At 40.9% G+C, this 22,870-nt stretch overlaps 1 protein-coding gene and 1 pseudogene across 1 annotated transcript in view; both read left to right on the top strand.

Annotated features, from left to right (window-relative positions):
* ATXN2 (ataxin 2) overlaps window positions 1-22,870 on the top strand; it is a gene marked incomplete in the record, with an annotated part of 1,324,939 nt that overhangs the window by 791,658 nt on the left and 510,411 nt on the right. Inside the window, 1 exon segment of the mRNA XM_053699757.1 lies at window positions 5,589-5,905. Within this exon segment, the coding sequence (XP_053555732.1) occupies window positions 5,589-5,905 (317 nt within the window).
* Window positions 22,049-22,167, top strand: LOC128651071 (uncharacterized; annotated as a pseudogene).

The raw sequence follows: 22,870 nt of genomic DNA, 5'->3' as shown, positions 1-22,870 counted from the left end.
ATCACAACTGTGGCATATGTCAATCATCAGGATGGGACTCGAAGTCCCCAAGCTATGAAAGAAGTATCTCGGATACTTTCTTGGGCGTAATCCAGCTCCTGTCTCATTTCTGCGGTTCATATCCCAGGTGTAGACAATTGGGAAGGGGATTATCTCAGTCATCAGACTTTACATCTTGGGGAGTGGTCGCTCCATGCAGATATGTTTTCTCAAATTGTTCAGATATGGGGTCTTCCAGAAATAGATCTGATGGCTTACTATCTAAACAAGAAACTTCCCAGGTACCTGTCCAGGTCCAGGGATCCTTAAGCAGAGGCAGTGGATGCGTTAGCAGTTCCTTGCTGTTACCAACCTGCTTATATCTTCCCGCCTCTAGCTCTTCTTCCAAGAGTGATCTCCAAGATCATCATGGAACAATCATTTGTGTTGCTGGTAGCTCCAGCATGGCCTCACAGGTTTTGGTATGCGGATCTTGTTCGGATATCCAGTTGCCAACCTTGGCCACTTCCTTTAAGACCAGACCTTCTGTCTCAAGGTCCATTTTTCCATAAGGATCTCAAATCATTAAATTTGAAGGTATGGAAATTGAACGCCTAGTGCTTAGTCATAGAGGTTTCTCGGACTCTGTAATTAATTCTATTTTACAGGCTCGTAAATCTGTTTCTAGGAAGATTTATTATCGAGTTTGGAAGACTTATATTTCATGGTGTTCTCATAAATTTTCCTGGCATTCCTTTAGAATTCCTAGAATTTTACAGTTTCTTCCTTGAAGGGACAAATCTCTGCTCTTTCTGTTTTATTTTACAGAAATATTGCTAAGCTTCCTGATATTCACTGTTTCATGCAGGCTTTGGTCCGTATCAAGCCTGTCATTAAATCAATTTCTCCTCCTCGGAGTCTTAATTTGATTTTAAAGGATTTACAGGCTCCTCCTTTGGAGCCTATGCATTCTTTGGACATTAAACTACTTTCTTGGAAAGTGTTGTTCCTTTTGGACATTTCTACTGCTAGAAGAGTTTCAGAATTATCTGCTCTTTCTTGTGAATCTCCTTTTTTTGATTTTCCATCAGGATGTCATTTAAATTTTTACCTAAGGTTGTGAATTCTAACAACATTAATAGAGAAATTGTTGTTCCTTCTTTGTGTCCTAATCCTAAGAATTCTTTGGTGAGATCCTTACATTCTTTGGATGTTGTGAGAGCTTTGCAATATTATGTTGAAGCTACTAGAGATTTCAGGAAGACTTCTAGTCTATTTGTTGTCTTTTCTGGTCCTAGGAAAGATCAGAAAGCTTGTGCCATTTCCTTGGCATCCTGGTTAAGCTTTTTATTCATCAGGCTTATTTCGAGTCAGGTCAGGTCCCGCCTTAAGAGAATTACAGCTCATTCTACTAGATCAGTCTCCACTTCTTGGGCTTTTAAGAATGAAGCTTCAGTTGATCAGATTTACAAAGCAGCAACTTGGTCTTCTTTGCATACATTTACTAAATTCTACCGTTTTGATGTATTTGCTTCCTCGGAAGCAGTTTTTGATAGAAAAATTCTTCAGGCAGCTGTTTGTTTGATTCCTCTGCTTTTGTTTAAGTTTTTTCTTTTCATTTATGAGAATAAACTTATATTTTGGATTGTGGATTAATTTTTTCAGCGGAAAATGGATGTTATTATTTTTTCCCTCCCTCTCTAGTGACTCTTCTGTGGAGTTCCACATCTTGGGTATTGATATCCCATACGTCACTAGCTCATGGACTCTTGCCAATTACATGAAAGAAAACATAATTTAAGTAAGAGCTTACCTGATAAATTCATTTCTTTCATATTGGCAAGAGTCCATGAGACTCACCCTTTTTATGGTGGTTATGTTTTTTTTTTATAAAGAACAAATATTTCCAAATTCTTTTTTTTTATGCTTTTTACTCCTTTCTTTATCACCCCACTACTTGGCTATTCGTTAAACTGAATTGTGGGTGTGGCGAGGGGTGTATTTATAGGCATTTTGAGGTTTGGGAAACTTTGCACCTCCTGGTAGGAATGTATATCCATGCGTCACTAGCTCATGGACTCTTGCCAGTATGAAAGAAATTAATTTATCAGGTAAGTTGTTACAGAAATTATGTTTTTTACATCAGATGGTGAGAATCTGTGAGTCATCTTGTAAACTTCTAGAGCCCATAACAATGCTCCCACCTTACTGGAAACTTGTCTAGTCTTTGCCTTCACAGGTGGAAGGTGAAGACGGGAGATGCTTCAGGTGTTTTTGAGAAGGGTTCTGTTTAGACAGAGGGATGTCTTTGAAGTGGCAGAAAACTACCCTATGGGATTTGTTCACAGGCCTGCCACGGGTGTCGCAGGGACCAGTCCCTAGGCCCCTTCTGTTGGTTAAACGTTTCTGGAAGCAGTTCCTGCTGCTTATGGAAAGTCCAGTAGTATGGGTGCCTATCAGGTAATTGTGGTGCTTGTTGTGGCGGGACCTGTTTAGCCTGTAGACTATTAGTAGGTACTCACTTATGGATATATCATAGCCTAGGGAACATTATGTCATGCATTTTAGGTACGAGCATATTAGTAACTTATTTCACCCTATTATAGGCTTTGAGGTGTGTTAACTGAAAATAAGCAAAAAATACTTAATACTTGTTTTCTTGTTTCCATGTGACTTTTTGTGCGTTGTTTTTTGTTTGCTTTCTTTTTTGACTAGAACGCTTTTGCTTATGCATACATAATCATTTGTTTTGCATTTTTTACTTAGTATGCATTATTTTTTTGCACTTTTACTCTATATGCTCGTTGTGCACACACCAGTAGATTTCACATTTACTTGCTTAGTTTTTTGCACGCATTGTGCGCATCTGTATGTATGACCAGCTTTGCAAGGGACTTCCAGCATTGCAGTCAGCAAACCATATTGCTTATTCTAGACAGGTTCCTACTGTCCTTCTGCCATGAGTACTTCTCAGGGAGGCCAGATTAATTTTTCACCTGGATTTATTCTCTACAATGTGTTGGCTTTTATGGCCCTCCAGACAAGCGTAAATATTTGCCATCAGATGGTAATATTTCTATTGATTTGGATCCATTCTCTCACAGGGGGAAGATGGCAATAGAACTATTAAAGGACACATATATTGCTGTACAATCGTCTTTAACACAGGATTTTTATTGATTACAAGACCAGACAGTCTCTCTTGGTCATCAGTCTGTGATTTAAGGATCATTTTTTCTCCGGCTGTCTTGAGTAGTCATCACCATAGATGCCAGTTTGTTAGAATGGGGTCAAGTCTCAGATTCTCGAAGAGCCCTGGCGATCAAGGTGGTATTCTGCATTCTGAATTTGGCAGAACAAAATCATTGTACTATATGAGCAATTAATATCCCAGGAGTAAACAGTTGGGAAGCAGACTTTCTCATCTGTCCAGTTCACCCAGGGTAGTGGTCTCTGAACCAGGAGGTGTTTGAGCAAATTGCGAATCGGTGGGGCCTTACAGATTTATATCTTATGGGTTCTCTTTTGAATCACAAGTTTCACATGTATTGTGTCAGGTCATGAGATCCTCAACCAGAACTCATAGAAGCTCTATTAGTTGCCTGACTATTTTTTTTCATTTACTTTTTCCCTCCTAATGTATTCAGAGTGATATATATCCAGCTTAGCCTTGCAGGACTTGGTACATGAATCTGGTTCAGATATCAAGTTTTGTTTTTCACCTTGGAAAGATCTGTCTCAAGGACCACTGTTCCATCCATACCTAAAAGGTCTGCATTTAACAGCTTGGAGATTGAAGTCATAGAGTTTTCTCTTTAATCGGCCATTGACACTCTTATCTAAGTTAGGAAGATTTATCACAGGTCTGGAAGTTTTTTTTTTCCTTGTGTGACAGTAAGGGATTTTGTTGGAATTAATTTATAATTCTTTGAATTCTTCAAGATGGGCTAGATAAGGGCTTATCAGCCAGTCCCTGGAAGAGTCATATTTCTGTCCTCTCAGTTTTGTATCACAAAAATTTTGCAAAGCTGCCAAACATTCAGGTTTTTGTTCAGGTGAGTAAACTGGTATCTCCTCCTTAATTTGATCTTTAAGGGGTTGCAGGCTCCTCCTTTTGAGCATGTGCCCAGTATGGTTAGTCATCTTCTGTCTTGAAATGTTTTTGTTTCTTTTAGTCATTTTTCCAGGTAGAAGAATTTCTTAACTCTCAGCGTTTTCATGTTAGTCTCCTTATCTTATTTGCCATCAAGATAAGGAAGTGCTTACAGCTTTTTTCCTAAGTTAGTTTTTCAATAGATAACATTAAAGGACATGAAACCCCAAATGTTTCTTTCATGATTCTGTTATAGATTTAAATTTTAAAAAAGGTTTCAATTTTCTTATATTACCAAATTTGCTTCTTTCTCTTGTTGTTCTTTGTTAAAGTGATATCTAGATTGGTAGAGTGCACATGTCTAGTGTGCGACATGACAGGAACTAGTGCTGACATCTAGTGCTTTTGCTAATGTATAACATTGTTGCAAAACTGCTGCCATATAGTACTGCAGACACGTGCACACAATTGAACTTACCTCCCTGCTTTTCAACAATGAGTAACAAGAAAACAGAAATTTTAATAATAGAAGTAAATTGGAAAGAAGTTAAAAATTGTGGGGTTTATGTCTCTTTAATCAAGAGATTGTTTTCCTTTCTTGTGTCTAGCTCCTAAAAATTCTGAGGAGCAGCTTTTACATTATCTGGATGAGGTAAGGGCACTAAAACTTTATTTATAGCTCACTAGAGGGACTGTCTTCTTCTTTGTTTGTTCTTATTTCAGGAGCTCTTAAGGAGACAATGGGTTACAGCTGTTACGCTAGCCACTCGGCTGAAAAAATTATTCATAATACTTCCTTGGGGAAAGACTTCCCCGGAACACATTCCTGCTCATTATACTAGATCAGCTTCAACTTCTTGGGCTTTTAAAAATGAAGCCTCAGTGGAAAAAATTGCAAGGCAGCTACCTGGTGGTCTTTACACACTTTTACTAGATGTTATCACTTTGATTGCCTCATCTGAGGCATCTTTTGGCAGGAAAGTTTTCTAGGCAACAGTGTCTGGTCAAGTGTTTCTGTCTTAACTTCATGTCCTGCCCTTTCATAATAAACTCATGGACTTCACAGCTTAGATATTATATCCCACGCGTGGACTCAAACAAAATTTATTCTCAACTGATTTCTTTCATGGTGGTGAGAGTCCACAAGACCCACCGTTTTCTCTATTTAGTTGGAGGCAGTCTTAGTTTGTACTTTTATTTTGCTTTGCCCTTTTCTGCTTTTCTGTTACTCACCTTTCTTGGCCATATGTTTGACTGAGTTGTACAGGAAAGTGGGAGGGATTAATAGCTGTTAGTAGGTTGGATATTTTTTTGCCTCCTCCTAGTGGACTGGAGTTAAATCCCACATGTGATGGTCTCCTTTTTGTTTTGCATTTTTAGCATTGGTAACCTAGTCTGTGTATTATTAATAAAATATTGCTATAGTATCATTGCAATGAAAGATCTGATTGCTGTGTTTTAGCTGACATTGTTGCAGCTTATTTAAATGGCACAAACAAAAAAAATGCTTTTCTAGTTACAGCCCAGCTCCAGTCCTGATGCTGTGGTTCAACTGCTTGGTAGAAATCGTGATAGTGTTGAGAAACCCAGAGAGCTCACAAAGGACAAATCAGATACAACTGAAAAGGAAACAACCTTTGAAAATGGCAGCAATGCTCCTACCAGTAACGGCAGCAGCAAGCCTAGCAGTCCCAGCATCTCACCAGCCATCAGCTTCAGTAGCTCCGAGCACAAAAGATCACCAGAAGTTACGTCACAAGGTGTGCAGACCTCTGGACTTAATGCCAAACAGGAACGCGAAGAGAAAGATGACAAAAAGGAAAATGCGGCAGAGTAAGTGCCAAATACAAAATAGACTCTTGCTTATCTTTGAAAATGGTGCTAATAAATGCAAACTTTAGATACCTGATCTGAAGAGTGTAATTAAGAATGGACTTTGTCTACTGTCCTAAATTTAAGATTGGAGCTAAGATTGAGGTTTGAGAGGCAGTACATTTTTCTCTCTAGTATCCATAAACCACTCTTCATAGATTTTTATGATGTCAGGCTTTTAGGGATGTCCCTGCTTTAGCACAAAGTTATTTTCATTGAACCACTTAATATGAGGAGAGTCCATGGCTTCATTCATTACTTGTGGGAATTAAGAACCTGGCCACCAGGAGGAGGCAAAGACACCCCAGCCAAAGGCTTAAATACCTCTCCTCATCCCCCAGTCATTCTTTGCCTTTCGTCACAGGAGGATGGCAGAGAAGTAATGGAAGATTTGGAGTAGTCTCTTATGCATGGTAGTACCCTTCAGTATGGGACTGGAGCTTTAACTAGTCTTGTCAGCCTCTCAGTGAGAGCATTGACGAATGTTAGGGTCTGGAGATGCAGGGAGAGTCTTTCTGCGAAGCCATCCAGACTCGTATTGGCAGCTCCTAAGGAATCAGTTTTGACGAGTTTCACTGTTATCACTCAAGTCCATGTCAGGTGCAGTGCCAAAAGACTGTCAAACTTGAGAGGCTGTGTGTCTGTTCCACGGTGGTGATTCCGGTAAGATTGTTTCATTTTATACTCATATGATAACCCAAGAAGACAGGGTCACAGTGTGACTCCTTTTATCTGTATGGAATCGAAGGTTAATATCTCCAGAAGGGGATTATTGAACAGGGGATATTTTTCGCATAATTTGCTTTATTATGTTTTATGCTGCGACGTGTGAGATGAGGCTCAGGCAGATGTGGGAACATTCAGGTTTTACTTTCATTTTGTATATCTGCGTGGCCTTTTGGATTTGGCGTGCTTCTTCTAGGAGCAGGGGCGGTCCTGCATGGCACACCGGGTGTGGTCTCATTGATATCCTCTTTCCTGACAGTGTGGTTTACAGGAGACAAAGTGGTTTCTCTGTGGGGCTTGGGTCATAGGAAGTGGTGAAGGCCCCAGCCATTGGGGGTAGAAAGGTGCCATTTATCTTTTTCCATAGTCCATCTTTAAAGCACAAGCTATGGAGGATTCTGATGCATTAGAGGGTACACTCCCTCTTTACCTAAATCTAATACCTGTTTTTATTGTGAGGATGCTACGGTATACCCGCCTGCTCAATTATGTTCCACATGCCTTGATAAAGTACTTATATCTAAGAAACCTAAGATGTTTAGTACCACTGAGCCGTCCACCTCTGAGGGGTCTCAGTCCCGTGTGGTGTGTTACTTACAGTCGTCATCTACTACACATGCAGCTTCCCATTGCACTGCTAATCCTCCTTCGAGAGGGGCCCTCTTACCGCCAGACTTTACTGAACAGCTACAAACGGCAGTGTCTGCGGCCTTCAGTGCTTTACTTTGCCCTGCTAAGCGCAAGCGAAAGGTCAAATATTGCTATCCTTTACAGGGGTCATTTACCAACTTGTTAGATTTATCTCTTACTAGATTATCCGCTGATGAGGACGCTTCTGATACTTCAGAGGATGCCCTTTATGGGTCAGAATCTGCTGCATCTAAACCTCCGGCTGCAGAGGAACCAGACTTTAGATTTAGGGCTGAGCACTTATGCTTTCTGTTAAAGGAAGTGTTTGCTACGTTAGAGGTTCCGGAACCTAAATTACTCAAGGAACCTTCTGTTCCTAAGCTTGATAAGGTTTATGAGGACAAAGTGGTTCCACAGACTTTCCTGGTTCCCGTAAAGATGGCAAATATTATTAAGAATGAATGGGAGAAACTTGAATCTTCTTTTTCCCCTTCTTCTTCCTTTAAGAAATTGTTTTCGGTTCCGGACTTCCAATTAGAGTTGTGGGGTTCTATCCCTAAGGTGGATGGAGCTATCTCCATGCTTCCTAAGCGCACTACTATCCCGCTCGAGGATTGTTAGTCATTTAAGAAACCCATGGATAAGAAGCTAGAAACTCTTGAGAAAGATGTTTCAGCACACGGGTATTTGTTTCCGCCAGCAGCAGCGGTTGCTGCAGTGGCTGTAGCCGCTACCTATTGTTAAGATTCTTTATCGGAAATGATCGAGGTGGAAACTCCCCTCAACGAGATCCAGGAAAGAATTAAGGCCTTGAAGGTAGCTAATTCCTTTATCTGTGATGCAAATATGCAGATTATTCGCCTGAATGCCAAGACATCAGGGTTTTCTGTTCTAGCCCGTAGGGCACTCTGGCTGAAGTCTTGGTCTGCGGACATGACTTCAAAATATAAATTACTTTCCCTTCCATTTAAGGGAAAGATTATTTTCGGTCCAGGACTGGACTCAATCATATCCACGGTCACTGGGGGCAAGGATGCCTTTCTACTGCAGGACACGAAGAATAAACCTAAAGGACAGGGTCCTAATTTTCATCCCTTTGGTTTGGATAAATCCCAATGCCATCAGCCCGCTGCGAAGCCTGATCAGTCCAAGGGAACTTGGAAATAGTCTCAATCTTCTAATAAATCCAAGCAGAACAAGAAGCCGGCAGAAACCAAATCGACATGAACGGGCGGCCCCCGATCCGTCACTGGATCATGTTGGGGGCAGACTATCTCTCTTTGTGGAGGCTTGGCTGGGGGACATGCAAGACCCTTGGATTCCGGAGGTCATCGCTCAGGGTTACGGGATAGGATTCAAATCTCATCCACCCAGGGGCAGATTCCTCTTATCAATTCTGTCTTCAAGACCAGAAAAACAAGAAGCTTTTCTAGGGTGCGTGAGGGATCTCTCCTCCCTGGGAGTAATTGTGCCAGTACCTCTAGCAGAGCGAGGTCTTGGGTACTAGGCCAACCTTTTTGTGGTCCCAAAGAAGGAGCGTACGTTTTGCCCAATTCTGGACCTAAAGTGCTTAAACAAGTTCCTGTCAGTCCCATCGTTCAAGGTGGAGGCAATTAGGTCCATTCTGCCCTTAGTTCAAGAGGGACAGTTCATGACTACGATAGACTTGAAGGATGCTTACCTTCATGTGCCAATACACAAGGATCACTTTAAGTTCTTAAGATTAACTTTTCTGCACCAGCATTTCCAGTTTGTTGCTCTTCCATTTGGTCTAGCTAGTGCCCTAAAAGTATTTAAGAAGGTTCTGGGAGCTTTGCTCGCGGTGGTAAGAACCAGAGGTATTGCAGTGGCCCAATACTTGGATGACATCCTGGTCCAGGCTCCATCCAATCGGCTGACAGAAGACCATTCAAGAGCTCTTCTACTTCTTCTTCGATCTCATGAATGGAAGATAAAAGATAAAATAAAAGAGTTCTCTGGTTCCTAGTTCAAGCAGAAAATTCCTGGGTACGATAATAGATTCCATATCTATGAGGATATTTCTTACAGACCAGAGACGTTGCAAAATTACTTCCAGTTGTCTTGCCCTCCAGACCTCATTTAGGCCCTCTGTGGCCCGGTTTATGAAGGTAATTGGGCTCATGGTGTCTAGCATAGATATCATCCCATTTGCCAGGTTCCATCTCAGACCTCTTAAGCTGTGCATGCTGAGGCAATGGAAAGGCGACCACTTGGATCTGTCACAACATATTTCTCTGGACAACTGGTCGAGAGAATCGCTCTCTTGGTGGCTCTGTCCAGATCACCTGTCCCAAGGGACATCCTTCTTGAGACCATCCTGGGAGATTGTTACTATGGACACAAGTCAATCAGGATGTGGAGCTGTTTCGGGTGCCAGGAAGGCACAGGGCATGTGTACTCAAGAGGAGTCTCTCCTCCCGATCAACATTTTGGAACTTCGAGCAATCTTCAATGCTCTGAAGGCCTGGCCTCTTCTGGGTTCATCCCAGTTTATCAGATTCCAATCAGACAACATAACCTCAGTGGCTTACATCAACGATCAGGGGGGAACAAGGAGCTTCCTAGCAATGAGGGAAGTATCTCGGATTCTGGAATGGGCGGAGACCCACAACTGCTCGCTGTCAGCGATCCACATTCCGGGTGTTGACAACTGGGAAGCGGATTTTCTCAGCAGACAATCTTTTAATCCGGGGGAATGGTTTCTCCATCCCAAGGTGTTTGCGGAGATTTGCAACAGATGGGGGACGCAGGAGATAGATCTAATGGCGATCCCGATAACAAGCTAACCAAATACGGGTCGGTCCAGGGATCCCCAGGCAGAGCTGATAGATGCATTAGCAGTGCCTTGAAGGTTCAACCTAGTTTACATTTTTCCACCGTTGCCACTTCTCCCTCGTGTAGTGGCCTGCGTCAAGCAGGAGCAAGCTTCGGCTATTCTAATTGCTCCATCGTGGCAGTGAAGGACGTGGTTCACGGACCTGGTGGGGATGTCCTCATCTCCTCCATGAAGGTTACTTTGTCGCAGAGATCTGCCGTAACAGGGTCCTTTTATTCATCAGAATCTAGATTATCTGAGGCCGACTGCGTGGAGATTGAACGCTTAGTCCTAGCCAAGAGAGGTTTTTCTGAGAGAGTGATTGATACTCTCATTCAAGCTAGAAAGCCGGTCACCCGTCGCATCTACCATAAGGTGTGGAGGACCTACTTGTTCTGGTGTGAAGAGCGTGGATTCCCCTGGCACAAGGTCAAGGTGTCCAGGATTCTTTCCTTTCTCCAAGATGGTTTGGAGAAGGGACTTGCTGCTAGTTCCTTAAAGGGACAGATTTCGGCTCTATCTGTGTTATTGCACAAGTGACTCGCTGAGCTTCCTGATGTTCAGCCTTTTGTTCAGGCTCTGTCTAGAATCAGGCCTGTGTTTTGACCTACTGCTCCTCCTTGGAGCTTAAATCTAGTTCTTAAGGTTTTGCAGAGGGCTCCGTTTGAGCCTATGCATTCGGTTGACATTAAATTACTGTCTTGGAAGGTTCTTTTTTCTACTTTTCTACTTTTTTCTACTAGCTATTGCTTCGGCACGAAGCAATAGCTAGTCTCTGAGTTGGCAGCCTGAGTTGTCTCTGAGTTGGCAGCCTTGCAATGTGAGCCTCCTTACCTAGTTTTTCATGCCAATAAGGCTGTTCTTCGTACTGGGTTGGGTTTTCTCCCCATGGTTGTGTCTGATCGCAACATCAATCAGGAGATTGTCGTTCCTTTCTTGTGTCCTAATCCTTCCTCTTTGAAGGAACGATTACTTCATTATTTGGATGTGGTTCAGGCTTTGAAATTTTATCTTCAGGCTATGAATGCCTTTATACAGACTTTGTCCTTATTTGTTGTCTACTCTGGGAAACGTAGAGGGCAGAGGGCAGAAGGCTTCTTCCACTTCCTTATCTTTTGGTTGAGGAGTATTATTCGCTTAGCATATGAAACAGCGGGACATAAGCCTCCTCAGAGGATTAAGGCTCATTCAACTAGAGCTGTGGCTTCATCTTAGGCCTTCAAGAATGAGGCCTCTATGGAGCAGATTTGTAGGGTGACTACCTGGTCCTCCTTACATACCTTTTTCAAAATTTTACAAATTTGACGTTTTTGCTTCGGCTGAAGCAGCTTTTGAGAGAGAGATTTTGCAGGCTGTGGTGCCCTCAGAATAGGATCCGCCTCTTTTTACCCTCCCATTTTCATTCAGTGTCCTCTAGAGCTTGGGTATATGTTTCAAACAAGTAAGGAATGAAGCTGTGGACTCTCCTCATATTAAGAAGGAAAACATAAATTATGCTTACCAGATAATTTCCTTTCCTTCTGTATGAGGAGAGTCCACGGCCCCGCCCGTTTTCTCTGTTGTGCGGACCTAAATTTTTGTTATTCTTCTGGCACCTTTTATACCCTGATATTTCTCCTACTGTTCCTTGTTCCCTCTGCAGAATGACTGGGGGATGAAGGGAGAGGGGGAGGTATTTAAGCCTTTGGCTTTGGTGTCTTTGCCTCCTCCTGGTCGCCAGGTTCTTAATTCCCACAAGTAATGAATGAAGCCGTGGACTCTCTTCATACAGAAGGAAAGGAAATGATCTGGTAAGCATAATTTGTTTTTTTATCCATGAGGGTAGATTTTGGAACCACAATATTCAAATACTTATGTTAAATTCAGTGGGGCTTTAATTTTGTTCATATGAATGAGACTGTTACTGCTGACTTTCAACTTCTACACCTGTATCATTAAGTGCCAAATGACAATGGGATGCTTTCTTGCTTTCATCCTTTTATTCTGTAGATATTCTTGTCTTGGTATACAAGCAAAGACAAATATTGCCTCCGATACTCTACTCTTGCATTTGAACAATAGGCTTTTGTTAGTTTTAAATTATGTTGGGCAAACTAAACATTTTGTATTTCATTCTCTCATACATTCTACTGATCTAAGCTTGACACTCATGATGATTGTGTCTTCCCGACTATCTTTTTATTAACTTTGCTACATGTAGTTGTGGAAACATTTTGCTCAGTTGCACGGTAATTCTGCTGTACGAGATGATTAGAAAACTTTCCTTAATTCTTGCATGAACTTAAAGTATGAAAATTTGTTTAAAATGTCTGTTTATATGAATTAATAAAGTAACTTTTTCAGGCATGATTACTCTGCTACGTATGCTAAAATTATAGTCCTGAAGATTTTGGTAGAATTTCACCATGTAGAAAATGTGTATTTTTTTCCTAGTAGAATATAGTTTTGTGTTGTTATAACACCCTTTTTGTGCAAATCCTGCCTCTTCTACTTTTTTTATTGGGTGCCAAGGCAACATTCAATATTCGGTTACCATCTAGGGGCCCTGTACTTTCCATATATAAATACAACTAGTTTTGTTATACTGAGTATGAAGGAGACGGAAACATCTGTTCTTAAAAACAGTGGTCTGAGTGCTAAAGTATTGTGTATTTATTAATGAAGCTTATCTTTCTATGCTGTTCAACAAAAGATACCAATTGAAAGAAATCAGCTTGATAATAGTTTATTTATTTAAAAGTATGCTTTAGCTTAACCATGAAAGTTTAACCGTGACTTTCAACCAAAAGACAAATTTAAGTTACTGTTCTCTTTTATTCCACCCTATTATGTTGCATTGGATCTAACAAAAGAACACATTTTGGGATATGGAGTAAGTGCTCAAGACTGTAATCGCTAACTTTGCTATTTGTGCGATTTAATAACATGAGGGTACAGATTACTTGTAATCTCCTAGCCATGATTTTAAAAATAAGAAATGATTAAGAAATAATCAGCTAGATTACGAGTTGTGCGTTCGGGTTTTAACGCTGAAAAAAATGGCAATTTCAGCGTTAAAACAGCACCGCAGCCATTACAAGTCTTGTCGGTATAGCTGTACCGCAAACCTTTTAGCCTGTACTGCAACGTCAATCCCGCACGCGTAAAAATTACATTTTTTCATTGGAACTTCCATAGCACTGCCATTAAGAGTGTTGCGGTGAGGCTAAAAAGCTTGCTTTCCAGCCTATACCGACAAGATCCGTTCCGCAATCTAAAATCAGTAGTTATGAGTTTTATGCTACAACACTGTAACATAAAACTCATAACTAAAGTGTTACAAAGTGCACTAAACACCCATAAACTACCTATTAACTCCTAAACCGAGGCCCTCCCGCATCGCAAATACTATAGTACTATAGTTATTAACCCCTAATCTGCCGCTCCCGACATAGCTGCCACTAAAAATAATTATTAACCCCTATTCCGCCGCTCCCCGACATCGTCACCACTATAATAGTTATTTACCACTAAACTGCTGCCCTCCCGAATTGCAAACACTATTTAAATATTAACCCCTAATCTGCCGTCCACCCACATCGGCCCCCACTGTACTAAAGTTATTAAGCCCTACACCGCCGCCAATATAATAAACCTATTAACCCCTAAACCTCAAGCCCCCACAACGAAATATACTAACATATTAACCCCTAAACCGAAAGCCCCCCACATCGCAATAAACTAAATTAAACAAATAACCCCTAACCATAACCCTAACACCCCCTAACTTTATATTAAAATTACAATTTCCGTAGTTTAAATTAAATTAAAACTTACCTGTCCAATTAAACTAATATAATTATTAAACTAAAATCAAACTAACTACCAATTAAATAAAACTAAACTACACATTAAAAAAATCCCAACACTACTATAAAAATTTCAAAGTATCTAATTACAAAAAATTAAAAATACTAAATTACAAAAAATAACAAAAAAATTATCCAAAATAAAAAAGAATTAGGCCTTATCTAATAGCCCTATAAAAATAAAAAAGCCCACCCAAAATAAAAAAAACCCCTAGCCTACAATAAACTACCAATAGCCCTTAAAAAGGCCTTTTGTGGGGCATTGCCGCAAAGATATCAGCTCTTTTCCCTGAAAAAAAAATACAAAGACCCCCCAACAGTAAAACCCACCACCCAACCCACCCGGCAAAATAAAAAACCTAATTCTAATAAAACCTAATCTACCCATTGCCCTGAAAAGGTCATTTGTCCTCGTCTAGGCGGCAAGAAGTCCTGATCCAGGCGGCCTCTTCTATCTTGATCCCGGCGGCACGGAGCGGGTCCATCCTGATCCGCTCCGTGCAGACTGGATGAAGATCCTTCAAGCGGGACTTCAAAAACTGTAAGTGGGTTAGTGTTAGTTTTTTTTTTAGATTAGGGTTTGGGCAGCAAAAGAGCTAAATGCCCATTTAAGGGCAGTGCCCATACAAATGCCCTTTTCAAGGCAATGGGTAGATTAGGTTTTTTAGATAGTTTTTTATTTTTATTTTGGGGGGGTGGGGGTTTGTAATTTTTTTTTTCAGGTAAAAGAGCTGTCTAACTTAAAACAATGCCCTACAACAGGCCCTTTAACGGGCTATTGGTAGTTTATTCTAGATTAGGTTTTAATTTTGGGGTGTTTTTTTTTTTTAATGGGTATTAGAATAGGAATCATTTTTATTATTTATTTCCTAAGATATGGTGAGTCCACGGAATCATCAATTACTAGTGGGAATATCACTCCTGGCCAGCAGGAGGAGGCAAAGAGCACCACAGCAAAGCTGCTATATATGTCACTTCCCTTACCCATAACCTCCAGTCATTCTCTTTGCCTGCGGTGCAAGGAGGAGGTGAAGTTTTGGTGTCTGATCTACAATCAAGATTTTTATTTTAAAGCAGAGTAGGTTTGCTCTGATCTTTCTAAAGGGTGTAGCCTTATCCCATGTCAGTCTCTTCAGTAGGGCAATGGTGGCTTTTAAGCAACTGGGAACTTGTGAGGTACAATCCTTACTATGTTTTCCCAAAACATTTTGCTGCCCTATTTAGCTTTAAATTAGTTTATTCAAGGCTAGATTTAGAGTTGGGCGGTAGCCGTCAAAACCAGCGTTAGAGGCTCCTAACGCTGGTTTTTACCGCCCTCTGGTATTTGGAGTCAGTCAGGAAAGGGTCTAACGCTCACTTTCCAGCCACGACTTTTCCATACCGCAGATCCCCTTACGTCAATTGCGTATCCTATCTTTTCAATGGGATCTTTCTAACGCTGGTATTTAGAGTCGTGGCTGAAGTGAGCGTTAGAAATCTAACGACAAAACTCCAGCCGCAGAAAAAAGTCAGTAGTTAAGAGCTTTCTGGGCTAATGCCGGTTTATAAAGCTCTTAACTACTGTGCTCTAAAGTACACTAACACCCATAAACTACCTATGTACCCCTAAACCGAGGTCCCCCCACATCGCCGCCACTCTATTAAAATGTTTTAACCCCTAATCTGCCGACCGCACACCGCTGCCACCTACATTATCCCTATGAACCCCTAATCTGCTGCCATTAACACCGCCGACCCCTATATTATATTTATTAACCCCTAATCTGCCCCCCTCAACGTTGCCTCCACCTGCCTACACTTATTAACCCCTAATCTGCCCCCCTCAACGTCGCCTCCACCTGCCTACACTTATTAACCCCTAATCTGCCCCCTCAACGTCGCTTCCACCTGCCTACAATTATTAACCCCTAATCTGCCCCCCTCAACATCGCCTCCACCTGCCTACACTTATTAACCCCTAATCTGCCCTCCCTAACATCGCCGACACCTAACTTCAAGTATTAACCCCTAATCTGCCGATCGGAGCTCACCGCTACTCTAATAAATTTTTTAACCCCTAAAGCTAATTTTAACCCTAACACCCCCCTAAATTAAATATAATTTTATTCTAACAAAATAAATTAACTCTTATTAAATAAATTATTCCTATTTAAATCTAAATACTTACCTGTAAAATAAACCCTAATATAGCTACAATGTAAATAATAATTATATTGTAGCTATTTTAGGATTAATATTTATTTTACAGGCAACTTTGTATTTATTTTAACCAGGTACAATAGCTATTAAATAGTTAATAACTATTTAATAGCTAAAATAGTTAAAATAATTACAAAATTACCTGTAAAATAAATCCTAACCTAAGTTACAATTAAACCTAACACTACACTATCAATAAATTAATTAAATACAATACCTACAATTATCTACAATTAAACCTAACACTACACTATCAATAAATTAATTAAATACAATATCTACAAATAAATACAATAAAATAAACTAACTAAAGTACGAAAAATAAAAAAGAACTAAGTTACAAAAAATAAAAAAATATTTACAAACATTAGAAAAATATTACAACAATTTTAAACTAATTACACCTACTCTAAGCCCCCTAATAAAATAACAAAGCCCCCCAAAATAAAAAAATGCCCTACCCTATTCTAAATTAAAAAAGTTCAAAGCTCTTTTACCTTACCAGCCCTGAACAGGGCCCTTTGCGTGGCATGCCCCAAAGAATTCAGCTCTTTTGCCTGTAAAAAAAACACATACAATACCCCCCCCAACATTACAAACCACCACCCACATACCCCTAATCTAACCCAAACCCCCTTTAAATAAACCTAGCACTAAGCCCCTGAAGATCTCCCTACCTTGTCTTCACCTCACCGGGTCCAGATCTGTCCAGAAGAGCCTCCGATGTCTTGATCCAAGCCCAAGCGGGGGGCTGAAGAGTGACGTCCATCCTCGGGCTGAAGTCTAGATCCAAGCGGCTGCTGAAGAAATCCATCATCGGGCTGAAGTCGGAAGTCCATCATCGGGATGAAGTCTTCTATCAAGCAGCATCTTCAATCTTCTTTCTTCCGGAGCGCAGCGGAGCCATCTTCTTCCCGGCCGACGCGGATCCATCCTCTTCTAAAGACGCCTACTAGCCGAATGACGGTTCCTTTAAATGACGTCATCCAAGATGGCGTCCGTCGAATTCCGATTGGCTGATAGGATTCTATCAGCCAATCGGAATTAAGGTAGGAAAATTCTGATTGGCTGATGGAATCAGCCAATCAGATTCAAGTTCAATCCGATTGGCTGATCCGATCAGCCAATCAGATTGAGCTCGCATTCTATTGGCTGTTCCGATCAGCCAATAGAATGCAAGCTCAATCTGATTGGCTGATTGGATCAGCCAATCGGATTGAACTTGAATCTGATTGGCTGATTCCATCAGCCAATCAGAATTTTCCTACCTTAATTCCGATTGGCTGATAGAATCCTATCAGCCAATCGGAATTCAACGGACGCCATCTTGGATGACGTCATTTAAAGGAACCGTCATTCGGCTAGTAGGCGTCGTTAGAAGAGGATGGATCCACGTCGGCCGGGAAGAAGATGGCTCCGCTCCGGAAGAAAGAAGATTGAAGATGCTGCTTGATAGAAGACTTCATCCCGATGATGGACTTCCGACTTAAGCCCGATGATGGATTTCTTCAGCCGCCGCTTGGATCCAGACTTCAGCCCGAGGATGGGCGTCACTCTTCAGCCCCCCGCTTGGGCTTGGATCAAGACATCGGAGGCTCTTCTGGACAGATCTGGACCCGGTGAGGTGAAGACAAGGTAGGGAGATCTTCAGGGGCTTAGTGTTAGGTTTATTTAAGGGGGGTTTGGGTTTGATTAGGGGTATGTTGGTGGTGGGTTGTAATGTTGGGGGGGGGGGGTATTGTATGTCTTTTTTTTACAGGCAAAAGAGCTGAATTCTTTGGGGCATGCCCCGCAAAGGGCCCTGTTCAGGGCTGGTAAGGTAAAAGAGCTTTGAACTAGGGCATTTTTTTATTTTGGGGGGCTTTGTTATTTTATTAGGGGGCTTAGAGTAGGTGTAATTAGTTTAAAATTGTTGTAATATTTTTCTAATTTTTGTAAATATTTTTTTATTTTTTGTAACTTAGTTCTTTTTTATTTTTCGTACTTTAGTTTATTTCATTGTATTTATTTGTAGATATTGTATTTAATTAATTTATTGATAGTGTAGTGTTAGTTTTAATTGTAGATAATTGTAGGTATTGTATTTAATTAATTTATTGATAGTGTAGTGTTAGGTTTAATTGTAACTTAGGTTAGGATTTATTTTACAGGTAATTTTGTAATTATTTTAACTATTTCAGCTATTAAATAGTTCTTAACTATTTAATAGCTATTGTACCTGGTTAAAATAAATACAAAGTTGCCTGTAAAATAAATATTAATCCTTAAATAGCTATAATATAATTATAATTTATATTGTAGCTATATTAGGGTTTATTTTACAGGTAAGTATTTAGATTTAAATAGGAATAATTTATTTAATAAGAGTTAATTTATTTTGTTAGATTTAAATTATATTTAACTTAGGGGGGTGTTAGGGTTAGACTTAGCTTTAGGGGTTAATCCATTTATTACAGTAGCGGCAAGATTCGGTCGGCAGATTAGGGGTTAATAATTGAAGTTAGGGAGGGCGGATTAGGGGTTAATACTATTTATTATAGGTTTATTGAGGCGGGAGTGAGGCGGATTAGGGGTTAATAACTTTATTATAGTAGCGGTGCGGTCCGCTCGGCAGATTAGGGGTTAATAAGTGTAGGCAGGTGGAGGCGACGTTGAGGGGGGCAGATTAGGGGTTAATAAATATAATATAGGGGTTGGCGGTGTTAGGGGCAGCAGATTAGGGGTACATAGCTATAATGTAGCTTGCGGCAGATTAGGGGTTAATAATAATATGCAGGGGTCAGCGATATCGGGGACGGCAGATTAGGGGTTAATAAGTGTAAGGTTAGGGGTGTTTAGACTCGGGGTACATGTTAGAGTGTTAGGTGCAGACATAGGAAGTGTTTCCGCATAGCAAACAATGGGGCTGCGTTAGGAGCTGAACGCTGCTTTTTTGCAGGTGTTAGTTTTTTTTTCAGCTCAAACAGCCCCATTGTTTTCTATGGGGGAATCGTGCACGAGCACGTTTTTGAAGCTGGCCGCGTCCATAAGCAACGCTGGTATCTAGAGTTGCAGTGGCGATAAATATGCTATACGCTCCTTTTTTGGAGCCTAACGCAGCCATTCTGTGAACTCTAAATACCAGCGGTATTTAAAAGGTGCGGGAGAAAAAAAGCCAGCGTTAGCTACGCACCCCTTTGGCCGCAGAACTCTAAATCTAGCCGTCAGTCTTTCTGTATTTCCACAGGTCCATGTGAGGGATGGCATCCTCTCAAACTAGGTGAGCTGTCCTGCTGCCAGACCGATAAATATTTAGATAAGTGCCAGTTTTATTTTTCTATGTAGCAGGGAAAAATTTGGCACTTATTCAGCTGAAACGCTGCAGGGGCGTATTTTATTATTCCTGTTAGGGTGCAGGTTTTTATGGCAGTATTTGCAGGCATTGTTAGTTTGAGGAGTTATTTATTTTATTGATGGCTCAGTGAGGATCCGTTTTTAGTAACAGATTATGTACTTTTTGGGGGGGGGGGTTTATTGTCGGTTTTTAAGCCTGTTTTTCAAGAAAGTTTTTTTTTTTTTTTTTTAAATGGCTTATGGACCGCCCCTTTTAGGGAGGTTTGGATTCTGTGATGACAGAGTTTTTTTTTAGCACTTTTTTTTACTTCCTGTAAAAGTGAGGTGCCCATATTTCAGAGGGCTTTGCTGTTTAGAAGGCTTCTTGCTGTTTTTGCTTCTCTGGAAATCCAGATTGTAAACGGGTTCGTTTTTTTCCTCAGTTTGGGCACCTCAGTAATTCTGCTGAGGTGTAGTGTTGCCTGGGGTATGTTTTCTTGATTTGGTAAATTTAAAAAAAAGTTATTTTTTTATAACATTTTTTTTAATTTGCTTCTTTTTGTATTATGGATCCGGAGGCTCTGCAGGATGTTACCTGTAGCTTATGTTTTGATGCCCAGGTGGATCCCCCAGTACCTTTTTGTTCTTCATGTATTGAAAGAACTTTAGCTTATAGAAATAGACTTTTTGACCCTGAGCCATCATTAGCTAAGGTGAATGCTGTTCAGGAGCCTCCTGTTTCAGATGTGACTCAGCTTTCTCCTCAAGCGTCCCAATCCTATTCATCTGCACATGCAGTGCCCTGCGTTTCCTCTCATGCTCCGTCTGGAATTATTTTGTAAGATATTGCTGCCCAGGTATCTTCTGCGGTATCTGAGGCGCTGTCTGCATTTTCCGATGTTGCAGGGAAAACGCAAAAGGACATTTAAAGAAACAGTAAGTAAGATTTCTGATCCTGAAGTGGCTAATCAAAGTATTGCCGCTCAGAAGTCTTAGGATGAAGATTCTTCGGGTGCATCTGAGGGTGAAATTTCGGATTCAGGCAGTATAATTCCTTCTACTGATGCTGAAGTTATCTGGAAGGCTTGCTCAGCTAAGTATTGGTTTAAACATTTATTTTTTCTGTACCCCTGATTTCGCAAATGCTATTAAATGTACAGATTGGTTTGAACTTTGTCTCCAAGGATGTTGCTGTTAAGGCACTGCCACAGCTTTCTCCTTTTATGTCCCAAGCCTATATGGCGTCACATGCAGTTCCCTGTGGTTCCTCTCAATCTCCTGGAGGAGTGTATTTGCTTACAGAAGTTGCAAGCTGAAGTATCTTCTGCGGTATCTGTGGCTTGGTCTATTTTCCTTTACTGCAGGGAAAAGGCAAGAGGACATTTTAAGTCTCAGATAAGAGGGTTTCTGCTCCACATGCTGCTATGCAGGTTTGTCTTCTTCCAAGTTAGTGAGGAGGATTTGCCGGTAGTTTGAGGTGGAAATCTCAGATCTGGACAGTATAATTCCTTCATCTGTTACTGAAGTGGTATCCTTCAGTTGTTTGCTTCAAAGCCTCTTATATTGTCAGGAGGTCTTGGCTGACTGGATGACACTGATCCCTATCGTTGTATTTCCTTTGGAGTTTTGTGAACTTTATCATTTCTATTTTTTTCTTTCCTCTTTGGAAGGGTTCTAGACATGCTGTGTTGTTATAGAGAATCTGGGGATATTTCTCCCTGTCGCTATCTCTCTTGAAATGCACGGTGTCTTTAGTAGAAGAGAACTTTCTACTTTTAATCAGAGAACTTGGATCTCTGCGGAGATAATCTAGTTTTCTTTCTGACATAGGTAAGAAGCTGGAGGTTAAAATTGTTTATTTAGAGCAATCTCTTGTCTTATTAGACTTGCTGTACTAGCCGCCGGGCATTGTGGCTGAAATCTATGGTCAGCTGAGAAGCCTACCTGTGGTTTAGTAGTAAATCCTAGGCTTTATAGTTCTGCAGTTGCAGATTCAATTCTTTCTGTTTTCTCCAAACACACACTTCTAGTGTCTCCTTTTAAGGATGAGACTTTGTTTGGGTCATGCCTTTTCAAGTCCAATTTAAGTTTTCCTCCCCAGGGCAGAATTCTCTTTCTAGAGTATCTGCAATCCAAGTAGGATGAGAGGCATTCCTTGAACTGGATTCAGGGTCTTCATCTCTGGGAGTGACAGTTCCAGTCCCAGTTTGGGAACGGGATATAGGTATTTACCTCATATATTTCAGATTCAGTCCTTCAAAGTAGTGTCCTTTCTCCTTTGGTTCTAGTGGGCCTGTTCATAACAAACTTAGACCTGATTTATTGTTTCCTTAATCAGAATCTTCTCTAGTTTTCTTAGTTTATGCCATCCCAGTCAGACCTTTAGGTCTTGGAATATTGCATGTGTGTTTTTCTGGACAATATATAGTTCAGGTATCATCCTGACTTCAAGCTAACTCTCTTTTAAGAGATCTTGTGCAATCTTCTTTTCCGGGGATGGGAATTGAATCTGGAGAAGAGTTCCCTTGTTCTATCCACAAGGGTAATTTATTTGGCTACCGCCACAATACCCTGAATGCACCCAATTCTGTTTGATCTTGTAAGTTATGCAGGGTCAGGTCTGGTCAGTACCTGGATGGGAGACCGCCTGGGAACACCAGGTGCGGTATGCTTAGACCTTATTTGATTCTTTATCTAGGAGATGTCTTTCAGAGGTCAGAAAATCAAGGATTTATTCCTTTTCCCCACTCTGCAGTCTTCTGTCCGGCCAACAGTAAGCTCTAGTGGCCGGTGGATAGCTTAGCCATCTTGCAACCAGGAGGTTGGGAGTTTGGATTTAGCTGCAGTTGATATTTCTTCTCTTTTCTGTGACCCTGTGTATGGAGGGAATTGGTCTGATGGTATTCCATGGACATCATTCCTTTTGCTATTTTCCATGACATGGAGAACTTTTGGATCTGTCTTAAATGATAGATTTAGATCAGATGACAAGAAACTTTCTTCCGTAGTATTTTTTCAGGAGTATCTATCTCCAGGCGCGTGCTTCTGGAGATATTCCTGGGTGATGTGCCCACGGATGCCACGGCTGGTAAGCTGTCTGGGTCTTGTTTAAGGACTATGGATTCGGAAGTGTCTGCTCTCCTCTTTAAACATCTTGGACTTGACCTTAGTCGTCCCTAGCTTGGTTCCAGTCGGACAATATCACCTCAAGGGTTTATATCAACCATTAGGGAGGAACTAGGGGTTCCTTAGCCATATAGGAGGTGACTTGGATTGTTCAGTGGGAGGAAGCTCACATTTGCTGTCGGTCATCCACTTTCCAGGGGTGGACAATTGGGAGTCGGACTTCTAAACAGACTGATAATTCATCCCAGG

This window comes from Bombina bombina, chromosome 2, assembly GCF_027579735.1.
Source record: "Bombina bombina isolate aBomBom1 chromosome 2, aBomBom1.pri, whole genome shotgun sequence".
Lineage (NCBI taxonomy): Eukaryota > Metazoa > Chordata > Amphibia > Anura > Bombinatoridae > Bombina > Bombina bombina.
Note: the sequence above shows the minus strand (reverse complement) of the source record. Positions and strands in the feature narration are given on the sequence as shown.